This window comes from Alosa alosa, chromosome 15 (assembly GCF_017589495.1).
Source record: "Alosa alosa isolate M-15738 ecotype Scorff River chromosome 15, AALO_Geno_1.1, whole genome shotgun sequence".
NCBI classification, from domain to species: domain Eukaryota; kingdom Metazoa; phylum Chordata; class Actinopteri; order Clupeiformes; family Clupeidae; genus Alosa; species Alosa alosa.
The window spans coordinates 8316291-8338490 of record NC_063203.1 but is presented as its reverse complement, the minus strand read 5'-3'; the positions used below and the strand labels follow the sequence as shown (position 1 = coordinate 8338490).

Genomic DNA, 22200 nt, shown 5'->3' with positions numbered 1-22200 from the left:
TTAAATCTGACAGCAGGAGGGATGTCAACATTTTAAGCAATTTTGTTTTTTTGGCCTAAAACAAAGACGGGGGCCTAACTCCCCGTGGGTTGTTTCAAATTTTGTACTATTTTGGCTTTTTGAGTTTTTAGGTGGACCCTTCAAAGTTTTATCAAAATCGGTGACGTAGCATGTATCACCCCCGCCTGGTCCTCTCATGGACACACTATTAATACTTTCCTTCCTGAGTCCCACTTACAGCCCAAGATGATGAATAGCTCCAGTGACTGACACCCCCACCCCTTCCATCCCAACCAACCATCATCACCCCATCCATCCCATCCAGTAAATTCATCTAACCATTCCCCATCCTCCCTCTTCCCCCGAGTCTCGCTGTATAATTGTCTCATTTTCGTTGATGGAGACCGCTCTCTTCCATTGCAACAGCCTGCATGATTAGTGATTAACATGTTTACTGAAGGGCTGGGATGAGGTGTCTGTGTGTGTGTGTATGTGTGTGGGGGCAAACAACTGGCAGCAGCAGTAAATAAGCATGAGAGTGGAACAGTGGCAACGCAGAGACAAATGTTGGTAAGCTTGATGACTTTTTAACAGTGCTTTTTATTTTCACACACACACACACACACACACACAACCTCAAAGTACGGTATGTGGGTGTAGTGCCATGTCAGGGAAGCAATATAGAATAGAATAGAATAGAATAGAATATCTTTATTGTCATTTTACATGTATGACAAAAAGTGCATTTCATTTTCTGTGCAAAAGAGATTAAATAAATGTAAAAAATCACAGAGTGCACTTTACGCTTAAATGCTTTTGTCACAGACGACTGGGCACAATATGGGTATGTGTGACTGTACACCATCTGAGCCAACTAACAGGTTCCATTACACATAGAAAATCTAAGACATGCTTCAGATGCTAAAATGGCAGTAGTAATCTCCTCTCAGCATGACGGAGACCTGATTAGCATTAAAGCATATTGTTTCAACCCTGCAGTACATTCGTGATGTTTCATGTACCCATAGGACACACACAGTAGTGGTCTCTTGGAGAGTAACCGACAGTGGGTCTACAGTGCAGACTTGGGGGTCTGGAAGCGGGTGATCTTGAATGGGGAGAGGTTGTGGGAGGGCACCTGCCCTGTGCTCAGCTCATACAGGATCTTGCCGATGACCGGGCCGAACTTAAAGCCATGACCTGAAAGGTGGGTGACAGGAAATGGCGAGTTAGAGAGGCCCAAAACCTCACATGCCTGCAGTGAAGTGAAGTTCTATACAAATACTTTGTATAAGGTATTATATCTTGCCCTGTATAATTTAATATGAATTATGATGTCTTGTCTTATTGTTTAGACTAGAGACCTTATACTCAATGGGCTTGTTAAAAGTGCTATCTAGTATTTATAAGCTTGTTTGGTTTAACTACAAGGAGTTCAAATGAACATCTTTAAGGACCCCTCAGTGGACCACACAGAACATTTGACTAAGAACCAGAGCTAGGAGCTGGAGAACATTTTTGTATTTAGTGTAATGTACAAAGCTAAAGATATATTTTCTTTTGGGGTTGTTGGCCGGGATGAGGGGTTAGACAAACAATGTGCATCTAAAAATAGCCCCTCCCACGGCCAGAGTCAGTGTCTAGTCTTTTTCATGAAGGAGCACAATAAAGGGGACCCCCCCCCCCCACCCCACCTTGACCTCTGGGGCTCAGTCACAGCACATTTATTTAAACTGGACGTGTTGCCTGGTCCACCAAAACAAACAGTCAGTGAGTTTCTCCAGTGGGTCTGACCTCACACCTCTCCGAAGGGAGTGTGCTCCTGGCTTAGCCAACATGACTCCAGGGAGGACTCACTATGGCTTGTTGGACGGGTCTCAGACTCCTCAGAAGTCTCAGCAATAAGCAGGGCAACACGTCCCTATGGTTACTGTTTGAATTGGTAACCATAGAAACAAACATGATCCTTCAAAAAACAGACTAGAAAAGGAACAGGAAGAAAAAAATCAGATTTAGATGTATTCAGATGCAGAAAGGGCTGACTTTCCTAAACTTTCTGTGCGCAGGCTCTCATTGTTTCCTCCACTCGTCTGTCCACCCTCTGTGGGCCAATGACCAGAGCAGAGCACCTCCAGACTGGCCCCATACATCACACGAGGGCAGGCCGAAAAGGGGGCCGCGGAGTAAACCACTGGCATCATGTTAAACAATGAGAAGGACCGCTTGGGAAAGGTTAATAATGATGAATCCTCAGTTCTCTCATGCACCTTATGCATTATTAAGGCAGAAGAATAAATTCCATAAATCATTAGCTCTCTCTCACTGCCACCGCAGTGGGCACGGTGGCTACGGCTCCCAGGCACGGCCACAATGGCTGCCTTCACGCCTCGGCGGAAAAGAAGCACCTCTTTAGCATCAAACAATGCAGCGCATGATGAATAGCTCATCCAACTGTGAAGCTGGGACACCAGTGTGGGGGCAGAATTAGCCAAAGAAATGGAGGTTCTGTGTGTGTCTGTGTGAGTGCACGTGTGTATGTACATATGTGTGTATGTGTGTGTGTGTGTGTGAGAGAGAGAGGTGTGTGTGTGCGTGTGTAAGGGAGTGTGTGTGTGTGTGTGAGAGAGAGAGAGTGTATGTGTGTGTGTGAGGTGAGAGTGTGTGTGTGAGTGTGTGTGTGTGTGTGAGTGAGAGTGTGTGTGTCTTTATGTAGGTGTGTGTGTGTGTGTGTGTGTGTGTGTGTGTGTGTATGCATCCCTCAGTGCCACTATCAGCCCCCATCGCTCCGGGTCTCCGCTGGTCACTCTGAGTGATTAGAGGGAGAATTTAATTAGGGGCGGTAATGAGCTCCGGGAGGACGATTGGCGGCAGGGATGAAACAAATGCCACGAGGAGCCCGTGGCCCAGGAGGCGCAGGAGGGTCCGAGCCCAGACACAGCCTTTAATTAGACCATAAAAGGGCTCGCACTGGAGGCCCGCACTCCATGTCTCTCACTGGTGTCTGTGGCGTGTGTGTGTGTGTGTGTGTGTGTGGGCCTAATTAAAAGTTCAGGCAGCTCTTTAAAAGAGATTGTGTGTGTGTGTGTGTGTGTGTGTGTGTGTGTGTGGGGGAGGGTTGCCATGGGTTTGACTCGGTATGGTGAGGAGCTATAGGGTGTATGAAAACATGTGAACTGACCTGAGAATCCAGCGCCGATGATGATATTGCTGTAAGTGGGGTGACAATCCAGGACAAAGTGATTGTCAGGCGTCAACTGAGAGCAGAGAGAGAATGGCACAATATGAAACAAAAGTCGTCCAGAAAGATCATTTGGATTTGGGCCAGAGACAGAGAGAAAAAAGGGAAAGAGAGAGAGAGAGAGAGAGAAAGAGAGACAGAGACAGAGAGAGAGAGAAAAGAGAGAGAGAGAGAGGAAGAGAGACAGGGAGAGAGAGTGAGAGAGAACAACTCTGTTACCTTCCAGACACTGAACAGATTTAAGTTTCATTATTTCATTCTTGACAGATTGAAATATGAGTCACATTTGGAACTAACCCTCGGATCCCAAAGAGGCTGTCGGCTGACCATGGACATTCTGTGCTTAGGTAACTTTTAATAAAGCATGCAGGTAATGGAGGATGGCACCAGAGCTCTCCAGTGATTCTATTGTTACTGTTCCAGAAGACCATAGGCAGCAAATCTGTTTGACATTGGCAGTGTTATATAACTGTGTTATGTATGTATGTAACATTTTTGGAGAGTAATGTGATGTGACATAACATTGACGCTGCCATTGTTCCTTTTTGTGTTTTCAAGTTGGCCTATGTAATGAGTACCCAGTCTCTCCTACATACTCTGAGGTCAACATACTGAGCACACATCTAACAGTAAAAAAACACCCAAGGAGATCCACCCAAGCAATTATGCATTCTCTGTTTCTAGACTCATTTAAGCTGTAGAATTCAGATCTCACTTATCCCTGCATTGTGTAACCATACACAAAGGGGCTAGTCTCACTAATTCCAGACACCACACATGCAGCTAGAGCATGCCATAAAAGGCCATGCATATGTGCAGTGTGCAGAGTATACAGCAAGATGCAGATTTACTAGTTTACAGGTCAAGGTACAATAGCCAGCTTGGAGGCGGTGCCTCTCTGTGTTCAGACTGACATCTACATATCAGTACATGTCATGTGTTCTATCCCTGAGGACCTCTTATCTATCACCCCGTGACTATGGTTGTGTCTATTTGGTGCAATTGGGAACATCTGCCATAATAGATTTAGGCCTTTGTGTCAAGTAAAGTATAATTACTAATTTCTCAGGGACGTTCTTTGAGATGGATCTGACTGGACCGGAGTGACTGAACTGGCACCTCTGCCAAATGCCAAGTCAGCCGGCTTGAGTGTTCGCCTCTAAACGTCCAGCAATGTCAACATTCCAAAAATCTATTCCAAAAATGATAGACAACAGCCTGGAACACCTCTTTTTGATGACATGTCTTCACAAGCACTTCTGGCTGAAGAGAAAGCAGGAGGTACAGGTACATGTGGTGTATGGCGTGTAGGTCAAGGTGCGTTCTCGTTGAGAGGCTGGGCACCATGATGACGGTTACCCACGACTCACGGTATAGAGGCAGCTCTCTACCACAGCGGGCACGGGCACCAGGCCGGGCATGCAGCGGGCGACGAAGCGCTGCAAGACCTGGATGTCACTCTGGTCCGTCTGATTGTCCCTCGCGTCTGGGTCCGTCTCCTTGCCAATGTGGTAGCACACCTGTTGGAGGACGGAGACAAATGCACACCAACACACGATTCAGAGTTCATGCTCAAAAACTCCAACCTGCTTAAGGTGTAAACATACACATCTGCCACATGTATTAACAAGTTTTAGCTAATTTCTCAGTGTTAGCACTACAGTGTCAGTCCTACTGCATTAATACATTTCATTTTGGACCACAATCCATGGAATCGTCAGAGTTCGTCAGAGTTAGATCGTCAGATTTACTTTCCTGAACTATTTAACTTCCATTTGAATGTGAGGGGAAAATAGGAGCAAGTTCATTTAAGCAGAAGGCAATGCATCTCTGAACACTTCAAAGCACTAAACAGTCTTACGCACCACCACACCCTCCCTCTAAGAGTATGATAACAGCCATGTCAGTGGAGGGGGTGTGTTGCACTTGCTTGGTGGCACTAATATGTGGTGCTTTTTAAGAAGCAGCAGGGAGGGAGCGAGGGAGGACAGGAGAGGAGAAAAGGAGATGAGAGGAGAAGAAAAGAGAGGAGGGGAGAGGAGAGGAAAAGAGAGGAGATGAGGAGAGAGGAGAGGAAAAGAGGAGAGGAGAGGGAGAGCTTCTGGTAACTGATCCAGGGATAATGACTTAATGTGGCACCACCATCTGTCCCCTCCGCCGCATACATGTTGTGTGCAATTTGTCAGAAAAGTCCCGCTGCCTAACCCACTCACGGAAAAAAACCTGCTATGATCAAATATGCGGGTGCTGAAAAACAAACAGTCAAAGCTGGCCACCAACAAACACAACAACAATGGGGGGAAAAGAAAAAATATTCTTGTGTTTGTCAGAGGTGCACTTAAGAGCTGCACTTAATCTCTGAGTTTGAGTCAGCTAGGAAGAGAGAGAGAGAGAGAGAGCACAAAACGCTTTTTTTCAGGGGTGTAACGCACATGCTGAAAGAAACTCACATGAATCATTCTCTCATTTCGCAAATGGAGCCACAAGGCCCCACCCTCCTGTCAATCACACTGCCACCCTTCTCAGCCAATTAGCCCGCCTCACCTTCATCAGGCCCGGGTACTCGTTGGACGGAAGGCCGTAGATGATCTGATCCACCTCCGGGCCGTCCTGCCGGCTAAAGCAAGGGAAGCGATTGTGGACGTCATACGAGCCCGGAACCTTCTCCCGCCAGTAGCACACGTTTATCTTCTCCACCTGTCCAAGAAAATGAGAAGGAGGAGGAGGACAACGAAGCAAACATTTTCCCCAAGGCCCAAGGGCAGATGTTACTTGACGAGATTACACAGTCCTGGGAACTGTAGGCAGGCCTTTCCTCTGTGATTCCTCCAGCTTTGTACAATCAAACAAGAAGCAAAACACAGAAGTAGCCTGCCACGATTGCAGCATTTACAATAAACTTTTAATTGAAGGACCTCAAATACACTACAGTAAGTGCAACTCATACATTTGAGAAGCTAATAAAAGCTACCCAGCTGGATAGAGATTTCCTATTGCTGCATTTAGGATATAGTTTTAATTGAATGAAGACGCATACGGACTCAGTGCAAATCATATCTCTGGAAAGGCAATAAAAAGGACTGACTCTGGACGAGAACTCCTCTGCCGTCGCTAAAGTTTCTAATTGAATGAAGACATACACTCCTGCCGCAGATTGTATCTCTGGCAGGGTAATAAAGAGGCCTGTCTTGTGCAGCTTTCAGTGTAATAAGCTAACAGGGTGCCGTCTCTTTTCGGGTGGGGTGTGTGTGTGTGTGGGGGGGCTGGCATGCAAGCTCATCTCCCTCACGCTTCCTTGTGCTCACTCATGCACGACAGCAAAGGAGCCGTGCTGAATAATGCAGTTTCCAATTCCACCTCGCGATTCCTCTGCATAAATAACATCTCATATGGGCCCTTCCGCCCCTCATCAGCCATGTGACCTGAGGAAGATTGTCTCAACCCCCCAAAAAAACAACAGGCTGGAGATGAACTCCAGGGAGACAGAAGAGGAAGAGGGTGGAGGAAGATGGTACATTTCTCTTCCCTTCCTTGGTTCATTTGTTCTTGGTGTGTTATTTTCTTTATGAGTGACGTCTGGTAAATCAGTAGCTTCGCGTTTCCTACTCATTTACAAGTCCTGACAAAAGATTATGGTAATCAAATGTTTTATGTCACTAGGTAGTAGGTACTTAAGTCATCATGACAACAATCTAGGAAGTACACCAGAGGGGTCAAAGCTTAATGTAATGAGACATACTGTAGGGCAACTTTCTCAGCAGTTTTACTGGAAAATGTTGCTGACCGATGTTGTTCAGGCCCTTTCCTACTCATGTTTACCCATCCCAGACAAATGTATCTGAAGAATGTAAATCAACAGGAAGCAACTTGTGATCACCCAATCAGAACATAAGAACCTGTTATGTTATTGTTAAGCAATATTGCTTAACAACATCATCCTTTTTTTTAGTATGTCTGTACTATATACATGATGTCACAGAATCAGAGATCTGGAATGTGTCTATGATCTAGCCTAAGAGAACCCAAATTTGAATTTGCTCTGCAGGTCAGTCTGGCAAGGAGGCCATTGACACCCATTTCCAATTTTCCAAAAACACAGGAACCAATCACAATTGCTATCAGATATGGTGCGGGCTTTTTATGATGATGACAAATAGCCTCTGAAATAGAGCATTCAACACAACCAATGGCTGCGCTGATAGTGACAGGGTTAAACATAAATGGATGTAAATTTTCTTTGGAATTGAGTAAACAACTGCATTTAAAGCCTTTGTTTACAAGAAATATTTGATTGCTGCACTTCTGAAATGAGTTTAATGCAATGAAAGGCTTGGAAGAGGGACGCACACCCAAGTCGAGGTGCCAGTCAGGGGGTTTATCAAATTAAAGAATATACTGTAGAGTAGCTGCACACTCTGATCTCTTTTTGTATATTTGTTTCACCAACGTTTTGGCACAGCCTTTATCAAGGTTTAAGGCCTTGTGCCGAAATGTTGGTTAAATAAATATACAAAAATATATCAGAGTGTGCAACTACTTTATATTTTTTATAGTGCTGTCAGTTAAACTCGTTATTAACGGCATTAACGTAAACCTATTTTAACGGCGTCAATATTTTTAACGCAAGATTAATGTTATTTTTGGTTAAACAAACTTTGTTTAGTTTTTTCACATGCTGTTGCAACAACTACAGTAGTAACGTTAGAACAACTACAACACCGGATTTAGCTAGACCGGAAACTAAACAATACGCACTGACAAATGGAATGGAACGTTGTATATGCTGCACGTACACGCCCCCTTTTAGGGAAAAGATGACTGATATAATGGAAACCTATGCTGCATCGAAGTGGGGAGCAAAAAGGGCTTATACTTACTAAATCTTGAAACAAACGTGAATAAAAGGCTAATAAGGTTGGTGTAAGAGTTATCTGTGTGTTTATGGGATTAATGTGACCATGTTCCTATGGTTTGCTCTTTCTAGTTTACAGGAGTGTCACGAATGTATCGATAGGCACAGTCAAACTGCCCGTGGCTGACTATAACTAAGTTCAGCAAGCTTAACTTTACATGTCATAACATCAACTAAACATAAGTCCCACATTCATTCTATCACTTGTAATATGAACGTAGCCTATTTCCTACAACTACAGTAGGTGAGATAATTGGCTATGTTATACTGAAGTTCTACAGTTAGCTAGCTAGCAAGCTAACCGTTTTGCATGAGATATTATGGTAAGTGTACATGCTAAATTTGTTCTCAACATGGGGTATTACAAACGAATTAGGTTGATAATGTACATAGTTTCGACATGAGTAAGTACCATAAACATAATTCTTCATAACTGCCGTGTTAGTAAAATGATTGAATGTCCTGTGAATTAAAAATAAATGTAACGTCAACATGTGATTACTAGCCGTCTTTCCCATTGGAATCAATGATATAATGTTAACTTATATCATTGATTCCAATGGGACATCCCACTAAATTTAACTAAGCTTTTCGCCAGTGACCATGCGTTTTAGACTACGATATTTAGAATTGAGAAGAGGTCTGGTGTTAACCAGGCTATGTATGATCGGGAATGTGCTTTGATATTTCAGTATGTGCGTGTGTGTGTGTGTGTGTGTGTGTGTGTGTGTGTGTGTGTGTGTGAAGTGAGTCTAACAGAGAGTGTGAGGCCATGTGTTGTGGAAGTTGTGTTCTGGCTGTACCTTCAGAGGCAAGGCCATTCCGGTGTGGGAGAGCAGCGTGTTAGTCCACGGTCCTGCTGTTATCACCAGACTCTTGGCCTGATATGCCCCGGAGGCTGTTGTCACCGTGACCACCGGGCCTGGCTTGATGCCAGTTACTTTTTCCCCATCTTTAATCACCCCACCATGTGACTGAAACAGCCTCTGATAAAGGAAGCACAGATACATGTAAAATAATGAGACAAACAGGTATAAGAAAGCCCTGAGATATATAAGATAGGAATCTAAACAAAGATTACATCATCACTCATTAACGCAATGTCCATTTTGAGAATGGAGCTGTATCCACCCACTCTTTCTCTTTTTTTCTCTCTCTCTCACACACACACAGTTAGAACAAGGACAAGTTGGTTGAGGAAAAGTTAGGCCAAGGGCCCTGCACTTACAGGGACCCCCCATAAAACAGGATTAATGGAAAAATGCACACGCAACTCAGGGCCAGAGAGCACCATAGAACAGCACAGGCTGGGGTGTCTGATCAACCCACTGATCGGTCTTGAGGAGGAGGGTGTATGATGTTGAAACACACGGTGATACCAGGAACATCACTGATGATGAGTCCAGAATTGAGCCATCAGCTGCGTATACACCCAGCTTCTAGAATATTATAACATTTCTAACAGCACCCCTGAACATACACACGCACACACACATATTCTAGCATTCATCCATATGTCCCACAATGAGGCATTACATGACACATCCTCTCAGAAATGCTCACTGGCTTGAACTAACTAAACCACATAACAACTCATTATTAACTGCTATAATAACCCGAGAGGAATTGAGGTCAGAAATGGCGGAGCAGTCATTACTGTGTGTTATTTTTATATCAGATGCCTGTTTCTCCTAAAGAGAAAAAGGAGTAAAAAGGACAAATCAATGCACAAAACACCACTGAACTCAAAAGATCTCTAACTCAAATAAAATACTCAGACAGGCAAAGGGCCAATTATCTGTCCCTGATAATATCAAACCCCCTGAAAAAAATGAAAAAACCTGATTTATGTAAGATGCGTACGAACTAGCTACGTTTATTAAATCCCTTTTTGAACAACCCCACTGTTCTGAAATAATACCATTATTCAACAACAGTTATCATTCAACATCAGACATCAGTCTCCAAATACACCACATGCAACAATCCTCTCACAATACAAAAAGTTTTGAAATAATTTGTACATGTCCTGACTCTGTTAGGGGCCCTCTAGGGAAGCACATTTTCATTATTTTCTTCCAATCCAATGAAGAGCCAGGTCAGTCATGGATAATTGTGTGGTAACTAAATAACAATAATAATAGGGAGGAGACAATTCTTCAGGACACTGTTATATATCTTTTATATATAACTATTAATAATACACATTAAAGGTACACTAAGCGATGCCACGCGTTTTTTTAGGCTAAAACATTTTATGCCACTTACTACAAACATCACTTAACCAACCGCTAGCTGTCTGTGTCCTGAATACAATGTAAAAAACGCAATCTCTGTGGACAGCCCAGGCTCCAAAAACGGCAACAAAAACAACCAGGGCAAACCTAGCCCATAAAAACATAACAAACTGTTCCAGCAAACCACAGACGAGATGCGCGTTTAGGACAGTTTCAATTGCACGAGAGCAGCATGGGAGGGAGAGGGAGAAAGTAGCGAGCTAGCTACTTAGAAGACCAGGCCAGAGTTTTTTTTTACAAAATACTTAAAATATCACGAAAAGGGTAACATCAATATTTAACTCATAATTATATTTCAAAGACTTCATTGGCTAAATGACTTCAATCGATGCAGCAATCAACTTGCCACATTAGGCTACCTGTATGATAAAAGGATGAGATGGAGACGATAGAGAAGCTGTACGGTTGAGCAATTCATGGATTGCACGCTCATCCCTGGAAGCGATCTGCACATCATCTGTGTACCCTTGGACTGGATGTGGTGAGCGTAACCCTTCAGGCGCGCACTGCTCTAACCATTTCAGCCAATTGTTGATGGCCAGGATGAAGTTTACTGCACTCCAAGGGCATCCTGTTTTAATGTCAATTTGTAGTGGGATTGGGAAAGTCCAGGAAAACAGAATAAAACTGGCTTGAGTCATGCTTAAAATCGTCAATTTCTGTCTTTAAGCAGAAAACATCCCCTGACCGCTGACGTAGGCCTTTTGACTGGGGGAGAGTATTTTGTGTTCTATAAGCCAGGGTAGAATACGGGCAAATGCATTTCATAAAAACTTTATAAACTGTTGGTAGCAGTCCCTCCATGTAGATGGGTCATCGGGGGTGTTACAGTATCTTCTGGGGGGATTCTATGTATTACTAAATGTACTAAATGTGAAATAGTTCACATATAGTACATTTAGTAGGCACACGTTAAAGATTTGCGTGAGCATTGGGCATGACACTTGTTATGTGGCTTTTAAAGTCTCGTAAGTTACTCCATCGGAGCCACTCGCTTTGTTGTTGGGTAGGAAAGTGATGACTTTTTCTACCTCTGTCTTTGTGAAGGCCTGCATTTGTGGATCGCAGTCTGCGGAGTTAAGAGTGAGTAAATGTTGCACTATTGTTTAGGATGATGTCAATTGCTTTTGATCACCTTTGTTGCCATAAGTAAGAAAGTTTATTTCTTCTTCTTCTTTTAGACTTCTGCCAACTTTCAAACCGCAATAATACACATTGCAGTCAGGAGCTTGATCGCTTCCAACTTTTACTTCTCTGTGTTTTCGCCGGCAGTCACGGCGGGTGCGGGTGCGTTAGAGTGGTGTGGCAGCGTTTGCTCCTGCTGCCATGTTGCGCATGGGCACACACACACGCGCACGCACACCGACACCGGGGACCTGTTACCCATCCAACTAGTTAGTATTAACAGAGATAAGAATATTACAAAACCCCTTAACCTTCTCCTGACCTAAGCCATGTTTGTGTTGATGTCTCCCCTGGGGTCAGCACCATCAGATACCTTAGAACAAACACACTTCTCACTATCTTGAGATTCCCACAGAGGGAGGCCTTTCAGAAAACACAGGAGGTACAGTATCTCAATATACTTAGTCTGACCATATTCTCACTCTCAGGACATATTACAGGTTCCATTAAAACCTTAATTCATTCAGAAACGTATCATTCTGTTATACAGTATCTTTTATCTACCTAATATCAGTACTTCCAGTAAACCCCTCAAAAGTTACCTGAAAACTTATTTAACGTATTTATCTAACGTAACTGGGAGTCCCCCAGTCGCGTGTCTGGAAAGTGTTTTATGTCACTTTAGATAAAAGCCTTTGCTAAATCTCACTTACCTGTAACTAACGCACCTAGCGTTGTTCAAGGAATTGACCTGTAACATTACAGATGTGAACTGCACGTACTGATGTGCTATAACGGACTGTGAGTTGTGACCCTCACCTGAAGGGAGTCGAGGGCTTTGTCGGCGTACAGCACCCCTGCACTGGTGTCCACCAGCGCGTTCTCTCCACTGACCAGGTTGAAGTTGGGGATGTGCTGGTTGAACTCTTCCCTCTTCAGCATCACAGTGGGAACTTTGTTCCGTTGCAGCACGTCCTTGACGGCCGAGTAGTACTGACCGTCCTCGGGGCCCATGACCAGGAGGCCTGTGCATCTGCAGGAGGGGGGGCACATTCAAATTAAATCTAGCCATTGCACAAGCTTCCATGTGACCTTTCCCATTGTATTTTTTGTTTGTTTTGGTTTGATTTAAGCCAGGGACAAGACTGTGGGGACTGATGCATAGATTGGCCTGTAAAGGGCAAGCTTAAAATCAGCTCCAGGCCCCGCAAGCCAGGCAGCCATGTTCCATAAATCAGAGCGGTGGCCTGGTGGTACGGCCGGCGCGGAGCAGAGTGGGCCGGCGTGAAGCGGAGCTGGTGTGTGAAGTTATCGGTCCCCTGGTTGAAAAGTTCTGAAACACAGGCGGTATTTCAGCGGGCCCTGTGATGGATGGCTGTGCTGGCCCTGTGTGAACAGTGTTTTCTGAGGGCTGCGCCGCCATCTGCCACAAGCCTTGATGCATGGGCACCACCAGCTAAAGGGCCCCAACTATTTATCAGGGAATTTTATGACTGTGTTTCCAACTGTGTGTGTGTGTGTGTGTGTTTGTGTGTCTGTGCGTGTGTATGTGTGTATACATATGTATGACTTGGTTGATGATGAAACAGTCAGAGAGCAAGGGTATTAATATAATGCATTGTGTAGCAGTGGCCATGTTACCCTGTGGGATGAGTGGCATGTGTGTGTGTGTGTGTTTCTCTGGACAGATTCCTCCTGCTGTGGGATTGGGTGGTTATCGGTCACACCAGCCCTAGGGGATGATTCTCCAGGGAGGTGACGACCAGGGAGCTACTATGATATGAGGTGAAGCATTGCTGAAGTGATTCACACACATCTTTCTCTCAGAGTTTGTGCTCCACAAAAACTCAAGGACACAGCTGGCCCTGGACTGAGGACCAATCACTCACCAAGCAGAGGTGGGAGCAAGAGAGAGAGAGAGAATGAGAGAGAGAGAGAGAAAGAGATAGTGAGAGAGAAAATGCATGAAATGGACACGAGGGAAAAAAGTGGAAAAAAGACAATGGTGACTGTGATGTATCCAACTGGTTTAACAATTCCCTGATATGGTTTGTTTCCCAATGTGAATTGTGTCTGCTGTGCATAACTGTTGCTTGCTTGAATTATTTGTCTATTTATTTGCGCTACCACTTCCCATCTGTATTTTTTCATCCTAATCAATACAACCTCCTCAAGATTCTCCTCTAAAGACTTATGTTAAGAATCAGTCTCTTTTTGCAGCACAATCAAGTTAGAAACCCAATGCAATAACAACACCAAATTCCGACCCCAGTACTGGCTTGGCGTTAGTCTGATCCAGCCTTTGTATTTACACTCACATACCTCATAGCTCAAATAATAAGCCGAGGCGTTTACTGAAGTGAAAAAATCCCTGAATTACATTCAGTGGCAGAGTAAAATCTGGCAGACACACCAACATAAACACAAAAGTATAGCTGAAGATATTCCATTTGGCAGAAGACATTTAATTAATTGCAGTTGTATTTTGGGGCAGCCTGATATTATATTTGATCTGCTTTCATAAAAGTTCAGTGGGATGTTGTATTACATTAATAAAACCTTGTGTGAGGTTCCTTCTTGCACTTTTATGAGAGTAATTCGGGGCACTTCTTGACTTAAATGAAAATATGTCTAACGTAATATTATTATATTGTCTTTGTGGCAGGATAACCGATGGCGGAGTCAGGGAAGATGCAAGTTTTCTAAAAAGTCTTTTGTTTATTTTTTTTTCTTTTTCCAAAAATATTTTTGCAAATATTTACAGTGTCAAGGTGCGCAAAAAATGCAAAACAAAAACTGTTCAAAAAGAAGATAAATAGGCATCAAGTTGCCAGGCTATGTCTCCAAAGACCCTGCACACTTAACCAGTCCACCATTCTCAAAAACAGCTCTCTCTCTGCACAGCCTCTTGCGACTGAGGCCATGGGGCCTAATACAGCCTAGCTGTAGCCCCTCCCACTAGATTGCAACATTGCTAACAAAAATCAATTAACCAAATAATCACACAATAATAACCAAATAATAAACCAAACAAGCAAACAGCAAATATAGAAATACATACAAAATGTTCCCACCACCAATCACCCGCGAAACCCCTCTACTTCAACCTAGTGGAACATTCCCTCAGCTTCCCCACGTTATACCAGGAAGTTGAACCGGAGTTCGGGACAGTGGTGAGTTAACTGTGTACAGAGTTGTATTTACGTAATTAAGTTTTAACTAAATAAATGAGAAGTTTGATAGCCAGTGTGGGTTTTTTCATTACTTGCTAGATGGGAGATGGAAATGACAATGTATATAGTTTGAGTAATATAAGAATGGAGTCATGCACAAACATTTGCTACTTAAGAATGCCGGTAGGCCTTTCCCTGCACCTTAAACAACAATGCATGCTAGCCATTAAATGACATTGTGAATAGAGAACCAGGAATACAACAGAGCAAACGGTAATGACAGTGATATGACACGGCGAACAGCGGCAGGACAGTTTGAATGTTAGCGCCGGCGTATGGCTAGCTGCACGCTGTATTCAGTGAACCAGAGGAAGCATCGGACCTACCTGTATAGTTGCACACCTGCATCTCTCTCCAGCTCGGCCCACAGTTTGTAAGACTCCTCCATCATCCGGAGGTAGAAGTCCTGCTGATAGGCCTTCCTGATAATTCGCGTCTGGCCATGGGAACTTCCACGAGAGTGAGGCAGGAAAAACTTAAAGAGCAGGGAGAAATGACTCTTCCACTTCCATTTCATGCATAGTGTTCACTATGACATCCTATATAAATTCAACACAATTATGCAACAATATGTCTTTTTCTCATCATTGTGTAGTGATAGAGCAGAGAGCAGAGTCACAATTTCTAACTCTCAGAAGAAGTACTTATTAGTGGGCTTGATCAAGCACTGCATTGGTCTAAAATGCATGGTCACTAGTCTTAAGCTTATCAAAAGCTTATTTTGTTATCAAACATCGGGCAGATGGCGCAACAAGGCATTCCTATGTTTCTTAATCAGTCATGGGTGTGTTTTGGGCCTAACATCATTTAAACCAATGACAATGACATCTGTAATTCCCTTTAACAGCAAGCGCAACTTCAAACAGCGCACTGGTATTTTGATAGTCAGTGGCGCATCTGAAGGAATCTGCTTGCACGCAAGACCGTATGGAACAGTTATTCCTCTAAACCATGCTACTAAAATCTAGCAGAGTATAGCCTACACACATTTACACTCACAGCAAGTGTTCATGTGCTTTGCCGTCGGAATGTGTGACAAACACGGATGCCACAACAAAGGTTAAAACACACACTCACTAATCCTAAATAAACAACTGTATTTGCTTAAAATATAGTGTAAGACGCTTGTGAAAGAAAGATATGCAGCTTTCAAGTGACAAAAACTGCAAATTCCCAAGTTCACATTAAAACTGTTGGACATGAAAGGCCACATGGACTACAAACGAACTACAACATGACGACAACAGTGATGACGAGCCCCTAACTGGGCAATTCTGTTAGCAAAATCTAGCCCCAGTTTCCGACCTCTGACTCACACATTACGTGATGTGAATGACGCGGAATGATGATGTTTTCACTGGGGAAAAAGTTTTTTCCGAAGCCTATGAACACTAGGTGAGTAAACGTAGCATGCCTATGAGGCTTTGCAGTAGGATTGCCCAATGGTCAATCTATTGCTTCAATTTGTGTTTTATGTGACGTGCCAATGCTGGGTTCATGCCGTTTTACGCAAGATTAAAATGTTTATTGACTGCGTAATTTGGTCAATCTATTGTCTCTCAATTGTGTTTAATGGGGCAGCCGTGGCCTACTGGTTAGCACTTCGGACTTGTGACCAGATGGTTGCCGGTTCGAACCCTAACCAGTAGAAAGCGCAGCAGAAGTGCCCTTGAGCAAGGCACCCTCACTGCTCCCCGAGCGCCGCTGTTGTTGCAGGCAGCTCACTGCGCCGGGATTAGTGTGTGCTTCACCTCACTGTGTGTTCACTGTGTGCTGAGTGTGTTTCACTAATTCACGGATTGGGATAAATGCAGAGACCAAATTTCCCGCAAGGGATCAAAAGAGTATATATACTTATACTATACTTAATGTGACGTGCTGAAGCTACATTCATGCATTGTTTTGCTCCGGTTGAAAATGTTTCTGTGTAAATTGTCAGCTGTGATCAAATGCGTTCAGTAAATTCCACTTTTATGTCATAAATATAACATGCCTATGATTCATAGTGTATCTAATCTAGGCCTCTCTTATGTTCAATCAAATTCGCTTTGCCCACCCGTTTCTTTCTTCTGTGCTCACCCATTTGAATATTTCTATACGCCACTGTTTTAGATCCCAAGGCAAATTGACCAAGAAGAGCCAAACGTCTTTGTCTACTGTGTTTAACCTTCTAACACTGTTCCGGTGAATGATTTACTCATTCCCTGTACCATAAATATGGCATTTTTCATCAGATTGCCTCAAGATCTTATGATCTTCACAAAAGGCTTTTGAACACATAGAATTTATTTTGACTACTTTCTTTGAATTTTGAGTGATTTATTCAACGTAGAAACACTTTTTTTGTTTACGGTCAAAAATGACCGCCATAGGAAATTAATGGGAAAGAGTATACATTTCATCCAGGAGATAAAATATATCTCCTTACACACACTCCTACAACTTACCACCAATGTTCCCACACACATGCATGCATGCACACACAGAAGCACACACCCACACAAACAGACACACATATAGTACACACACATGTACACCCACTCACAAACACACACACTCAGTACATGTTGTCAGTTCATGTTGTCATGTTGCCACTTGTGCATGTGAACCACCAATGTTCGCACACACAGGCATGCATGCACACACAGAAACACACACCCCCCCCCCACACACACACACACACAAACAGACACATACTGTACACACACATGTACACACACACACACACACACAGTTCATGTTGTCATGTTGCCACATGTGCAGGAAAACCACCAATGTTTGCACACACATTTTTCACACATGGAAACACTCACACCCACACACACAAACATACACACACACACACACACTCTATCTCTCTCTTTCTCTCTCTCACACACACACACACACACACACAGTTCATGTTGTCAGTTCATGTTGTCATGTTGCCACTGTGCATGTGAACCACAGTGTCCGCACACATTCACGCACATACAGAAACACACACACCCACACACACAAACACACGTGATGTAGATGTTAATGTTCTAATAAGGGTCTGTTTACAATAATGTTCTATTAAATTATACTTTTTGTCATGGTATTGGTATTTAAGAGCAGTTAAAACTGTTCGGTCAAATTTAACCGCGAACAGTAAATTAAGGGGGGTAGCAATGAACAGTGTTTAAAGTTTAAGAAGATCATTGAGTCTTTCATCTGAACTGCTCCCTGCTTCTCTTCAATTTTGCTTCCAAATCACTTTTTATTGTCAAAAGACGCAATCGCAAGAATTCGACATTCTAAGCATCGACACATGCACTATAATGCAAAGCAACTTCACTTGCATTTATAGGTTAGGCTACTAAAAATGCAGTCGGTTCTCCCGCCATGGTTTTAAAAATTATGAATGAGAGTATATGAATTAATGTCAATTACTGATGATTCATGGCATATAAAGGAATGAAGTAATGCATAAATCATGAATTAATTCATGCATGAATTCATGATAATTCATGTACCTTTAACATAAAGTGTTACCCACATTTATTCATAAAGTTTGTGTTAGTAAAATGATTGAATGTCCTGTGAATTAATAACTAGATGAATAACTTTATAACTAGTTCAAGTTCAAGTTACTTTATTTGTACACAGAGGTAGATTTTGTTTACAGTATAGTGTGCTTCAAGAGAATTTGCCAGAACAGGAGCACAGAGGATGCCATCTTTACGGCAATTCACTCCGCCCTGTCCCTCCTTGACAATAGCAACACCTATGTGAGAATGCTGTTCATTGACTTCAGTTTAGCATTCAACACCATTATCCCCTCCAAACTGATCACCAAACTCAGTGAACTGGGCATCAATACCTCCCTCTGAACTTCCTAACCAACAGACCGCAGTCTTTTAGATCAGATAACCTCACCCACTCAACCCTCACCCTGACCTGCAGTTGGGGGGATGGGGATAGAGGCCTGTATTTTATATCATGTTTTGCATTTTCATGCACTGGTAATTCCTTGGAATTACATTTTCTAGTTTAAAATAAATAGTTAAGCCACTAACTGTGGATGTGAATCTATGGTTATTACAGAAGTCAATCATTAACTGTTTCACTTTATTATGTCTAGGCTTAGGCTATAGCCTGTCCTAAGTCATATAAGATATGTGGTTATGTCTTTTGAACTGGGACCACATTTTAACCCTCTTTCCCAAAACGGTAGTTACTTTAGTATGGTTTCCATGGCCTATCATGCTGAAGAGAACATTTCTTCATGGTCACTCAAGTCTGCCAAGGTCAGGGGCGCCTGCAGGAAATAATGTTATTGTACGCACACCCATCGTTTGCTGCCTCCCTTCTTTCTGTTTTCGTTGTTTACAAAAACGTTTTATATCCAAGATGGCATTGAAGTCTTGAGTTAGTGAATTAGCTGGTAACGCTGCGTGCGTGCGCTGTCATTCTCTCTCCTGCTCAAACAAAAGGTGTGTTTGTATAGCTCTGCATTACGTTGATTTTGATAAGGTTTACTTTACAGAAAAATTTAAATAGCCTACTGTCATGCAATTAATGGGATATTGTGCAGAGCTGGGAAATTATGGTACTGTAGGCCAACTTGGTGTGACTGTGAGCAGGGGCGATTCTAGACCTAGAGCTTTGCTGGGGCACAGGCCCCCAACTCCCAATACATAAAAATAAAAAAAAATGTGCGCGTAATATGAAATAAATGGCTAGCCTACAGGTAGGCTACAAGGCAAGCCAGGATGACTATAGGACCCTTGCCTGGGAGGGAAGTATATCTCAATTTTGACTAAAAAATAAGCTTTCCCTTGTGTTAGTAGGAAAGCCTATTAAATTCATGCAGTGAGTATAGACCTACTTATGCCTATGTGTTTGGATGTTGCTGGATAGTGGTTCTTACAACAATTGAGGGAGAGAGTGCTGGTCCTACAGTATGACAGTGACAATAATGATTTTGAAGCTTGTAGCCTACCCGTAGGCTAGCCATTTATTGCGCACACATTTATTTATTTTTTATTTTTATGTATTGGGAGTTGGGGGCCTGTGCCCCAGCAAAGCTCTAGAATCGCCCCTGATTGTGAGTAGGCCTAGGCTACACACATAGAGGAAATTCTCTCACTCGTTGTTCAGCCTATGGTATGCACAGTGCTTAGGCTACGGCTATACACCAGCACGTGCGCCTGCAAGGTAGCCTACCATCTTACGTTGAGATGCTTACACTGCACAGTAAAATACATCTGAGCCAGACCAGAATTTGCAGAAACAAAAAGCTGCAGCAATCAGCTTAAGTAGCCTATTACAGTAGCCCATCATGAAAATTGCCGACTACTATACATGTCAGTAGGCCTACAGTGCTGTTGTGAACTTATTGTAGAATCATCATCCACCTGCATGGTTACAATCTAAAGTGCAAAACAGTTTAGACTACAGCACCAGGGGCGTGCAGAGACCTTTGTAGGGGCAGGGGCTCAAATTTTAAAAAAAAGGGCACATGGAACAGAATTTTCAGAAAACGTGTTAACTTTATTTAAAACTTGTCTTTAGTGGGCTTCTTTGCACTGCAGAATATAATATCATGTTTTATAGAACATAATGCATACGAAAGCTAGAAAAGATACACACAATTTGAATGGTGTAAACTGGAACTTAGGTTTTACATTCCCTAGCCTATAAAGCTTTAATCATCTGAACCTGAGCTGGACATTTTTTGTCCATTTAAATTCTAGCATTATGCTATTTCAATGATGATAGTGGGACAGGCTATTATATGGTTTAGCAATTTGCAAAGTAGTCTAATGTACTGATAAACATTTTATACATTTTCATATTTATTCATTATGTATCAAGAAGAATGGGTATAAATAGCAGACAGAGCTGTAACACATTTTTCTCATTTCTCTTGGTTCTGAAAATTCAATAGGAGTGCATGTACTGTAGGCCTACTGTAGCCAGGGCACAGACGGATAGGTCTTTTCAGTTTTCATTAGGCTATTGTCTACACAGAGATCATAGGCTATAAGGCTACATCTTATTGATTAAATTCAAAGCTAATTTGAATAGCCTAGATATCTAGACGCACCCTAGCGGCAGCAAATATGTTATTGCCTAGTCTGGCTTGTCAGGCTATAATTTTAATGTTTATCACAGTGAACTACCACCATTAGCAAGCTGGAGTCTTGCAGATTCACGTGCTGTGCGTGTGGCCACTGAGTGATGACGCGTAATGTAGCCTACTGTAAACCGAGAACGACGTGTGGAGTTGGGTTAGTTAAACAACTACATAGCCTATGTCGTCGGCTTATGACGATTTAGAAAAGGTTTGCCTACTCTGTACATATATATACATATATAGTAACCTAAATAGAATATGTTATGAACGTTCAGCCTTCAGCTTCAACGTTCAGATTTTCGAAGCTGCCAGGTTATTGAAATGGATGGACCATGACATGGTTAAAACGGGTTTGATAGCCTACTTCATTAAACATGAAACAACTTTAAACATTTTATTCTCTCTCTAAGCTGAATACTATTGCATGTTCAGATAGGCTAACTGCCAAGTGACCTTACCGTGCTCCCAAACGTCTCCTGCAGCACTGTGCCTGCGTGCACCTTCTGAGAGTTCACTGAATGTATGACGTCACGGATTGGTGTCCGCAAGGCATTTCAATTAACACAGAACATTTTTATTTTTGTAAATTTCTAATTTCACAAACTATTAATGAAACATTTTAGCGAATATTCACGTTGGAATTAGCGGAAATATTACACATGTTAAAAGTAAAAAACGGGTCTTGTCAAAAGGGCACTTAACATCAAAGGGGCAAAAGGGCAGTGTAGAGCCCCTGTAGCCCCCCTTCTCTGCACGTGCCTGTACAGCACAAATATCTCCATCAATATAAATACACAGCTGTTATCGTTTAATTTATTCTCAAAGTGTTCCAGATTGATGCCTGTAAACTTTAAAATATAGCCTACAAAACTTTTTTTCCGGGTGAGTATGCATCCTGTCCAGACCCGTGCCCCGGTGCAGTTTAACAACCTACTTGTTTGGAATATTGCATCATTTCATTGATGGCTACGACTGGTGCCCAAACTTTCTGTGCGCGCTACCTGGGTAATATGACGACACCAACCTGTTCGAGAAGAAGCGTTTTCTTGTTATTCTTCGCGTGGTAGTACGCTGTACAAGACCCCTGGATCCCTGCTCCAATCACAATGCAATCGTATATTTGCGAAGACATTTTTTAACAACTCCGCGACAATCACACACTGGCAGACTTTCGAAACAATTTCAAATCCACATATAAATCACACTTTGTTCTTGTAGTAGCGTAGCAGAACACAGAAATCACCCCTCCCGCCAAGAAACTCCACCCTTTTGTACACTGTAAAAATGGGATA

General features: G+C 42.7%; 1 protein-coding gene across 1 annotated transcript; it reads right to left on the bottom strand.

Moving 5' to 3' along the window:
• Positions 1–580: 580 nt before the first annotated feature.
• pipox (pipecolic acid oxidase) lies at positions 581–22121 on the bottom strand. Its single transcript, XM_048265609.1, has 8 exons — positions 21933–22121; positions 15132–15280; positions 12392–12605; positions 8954–9136; positions 5783–5935; positions 4609–4758; positions 3179–3254; positions 581–1200 (listed from the first exon to the last, which is right to left on the bottom strand). The coding sequence occupies exons 1-8, from the start codon at positions 22038–22040 to the stop codon at positions 1073–1075; spliced, it is 1161 nt and encodes a 386-aa protein (XP_048121566.1). The 5' UTR covers positions 22041–22121; the 3' UTR covers positions 581–1072.
• Between the last annotated feature and the right edge of the window lie 79 nt (positions 22122–22200).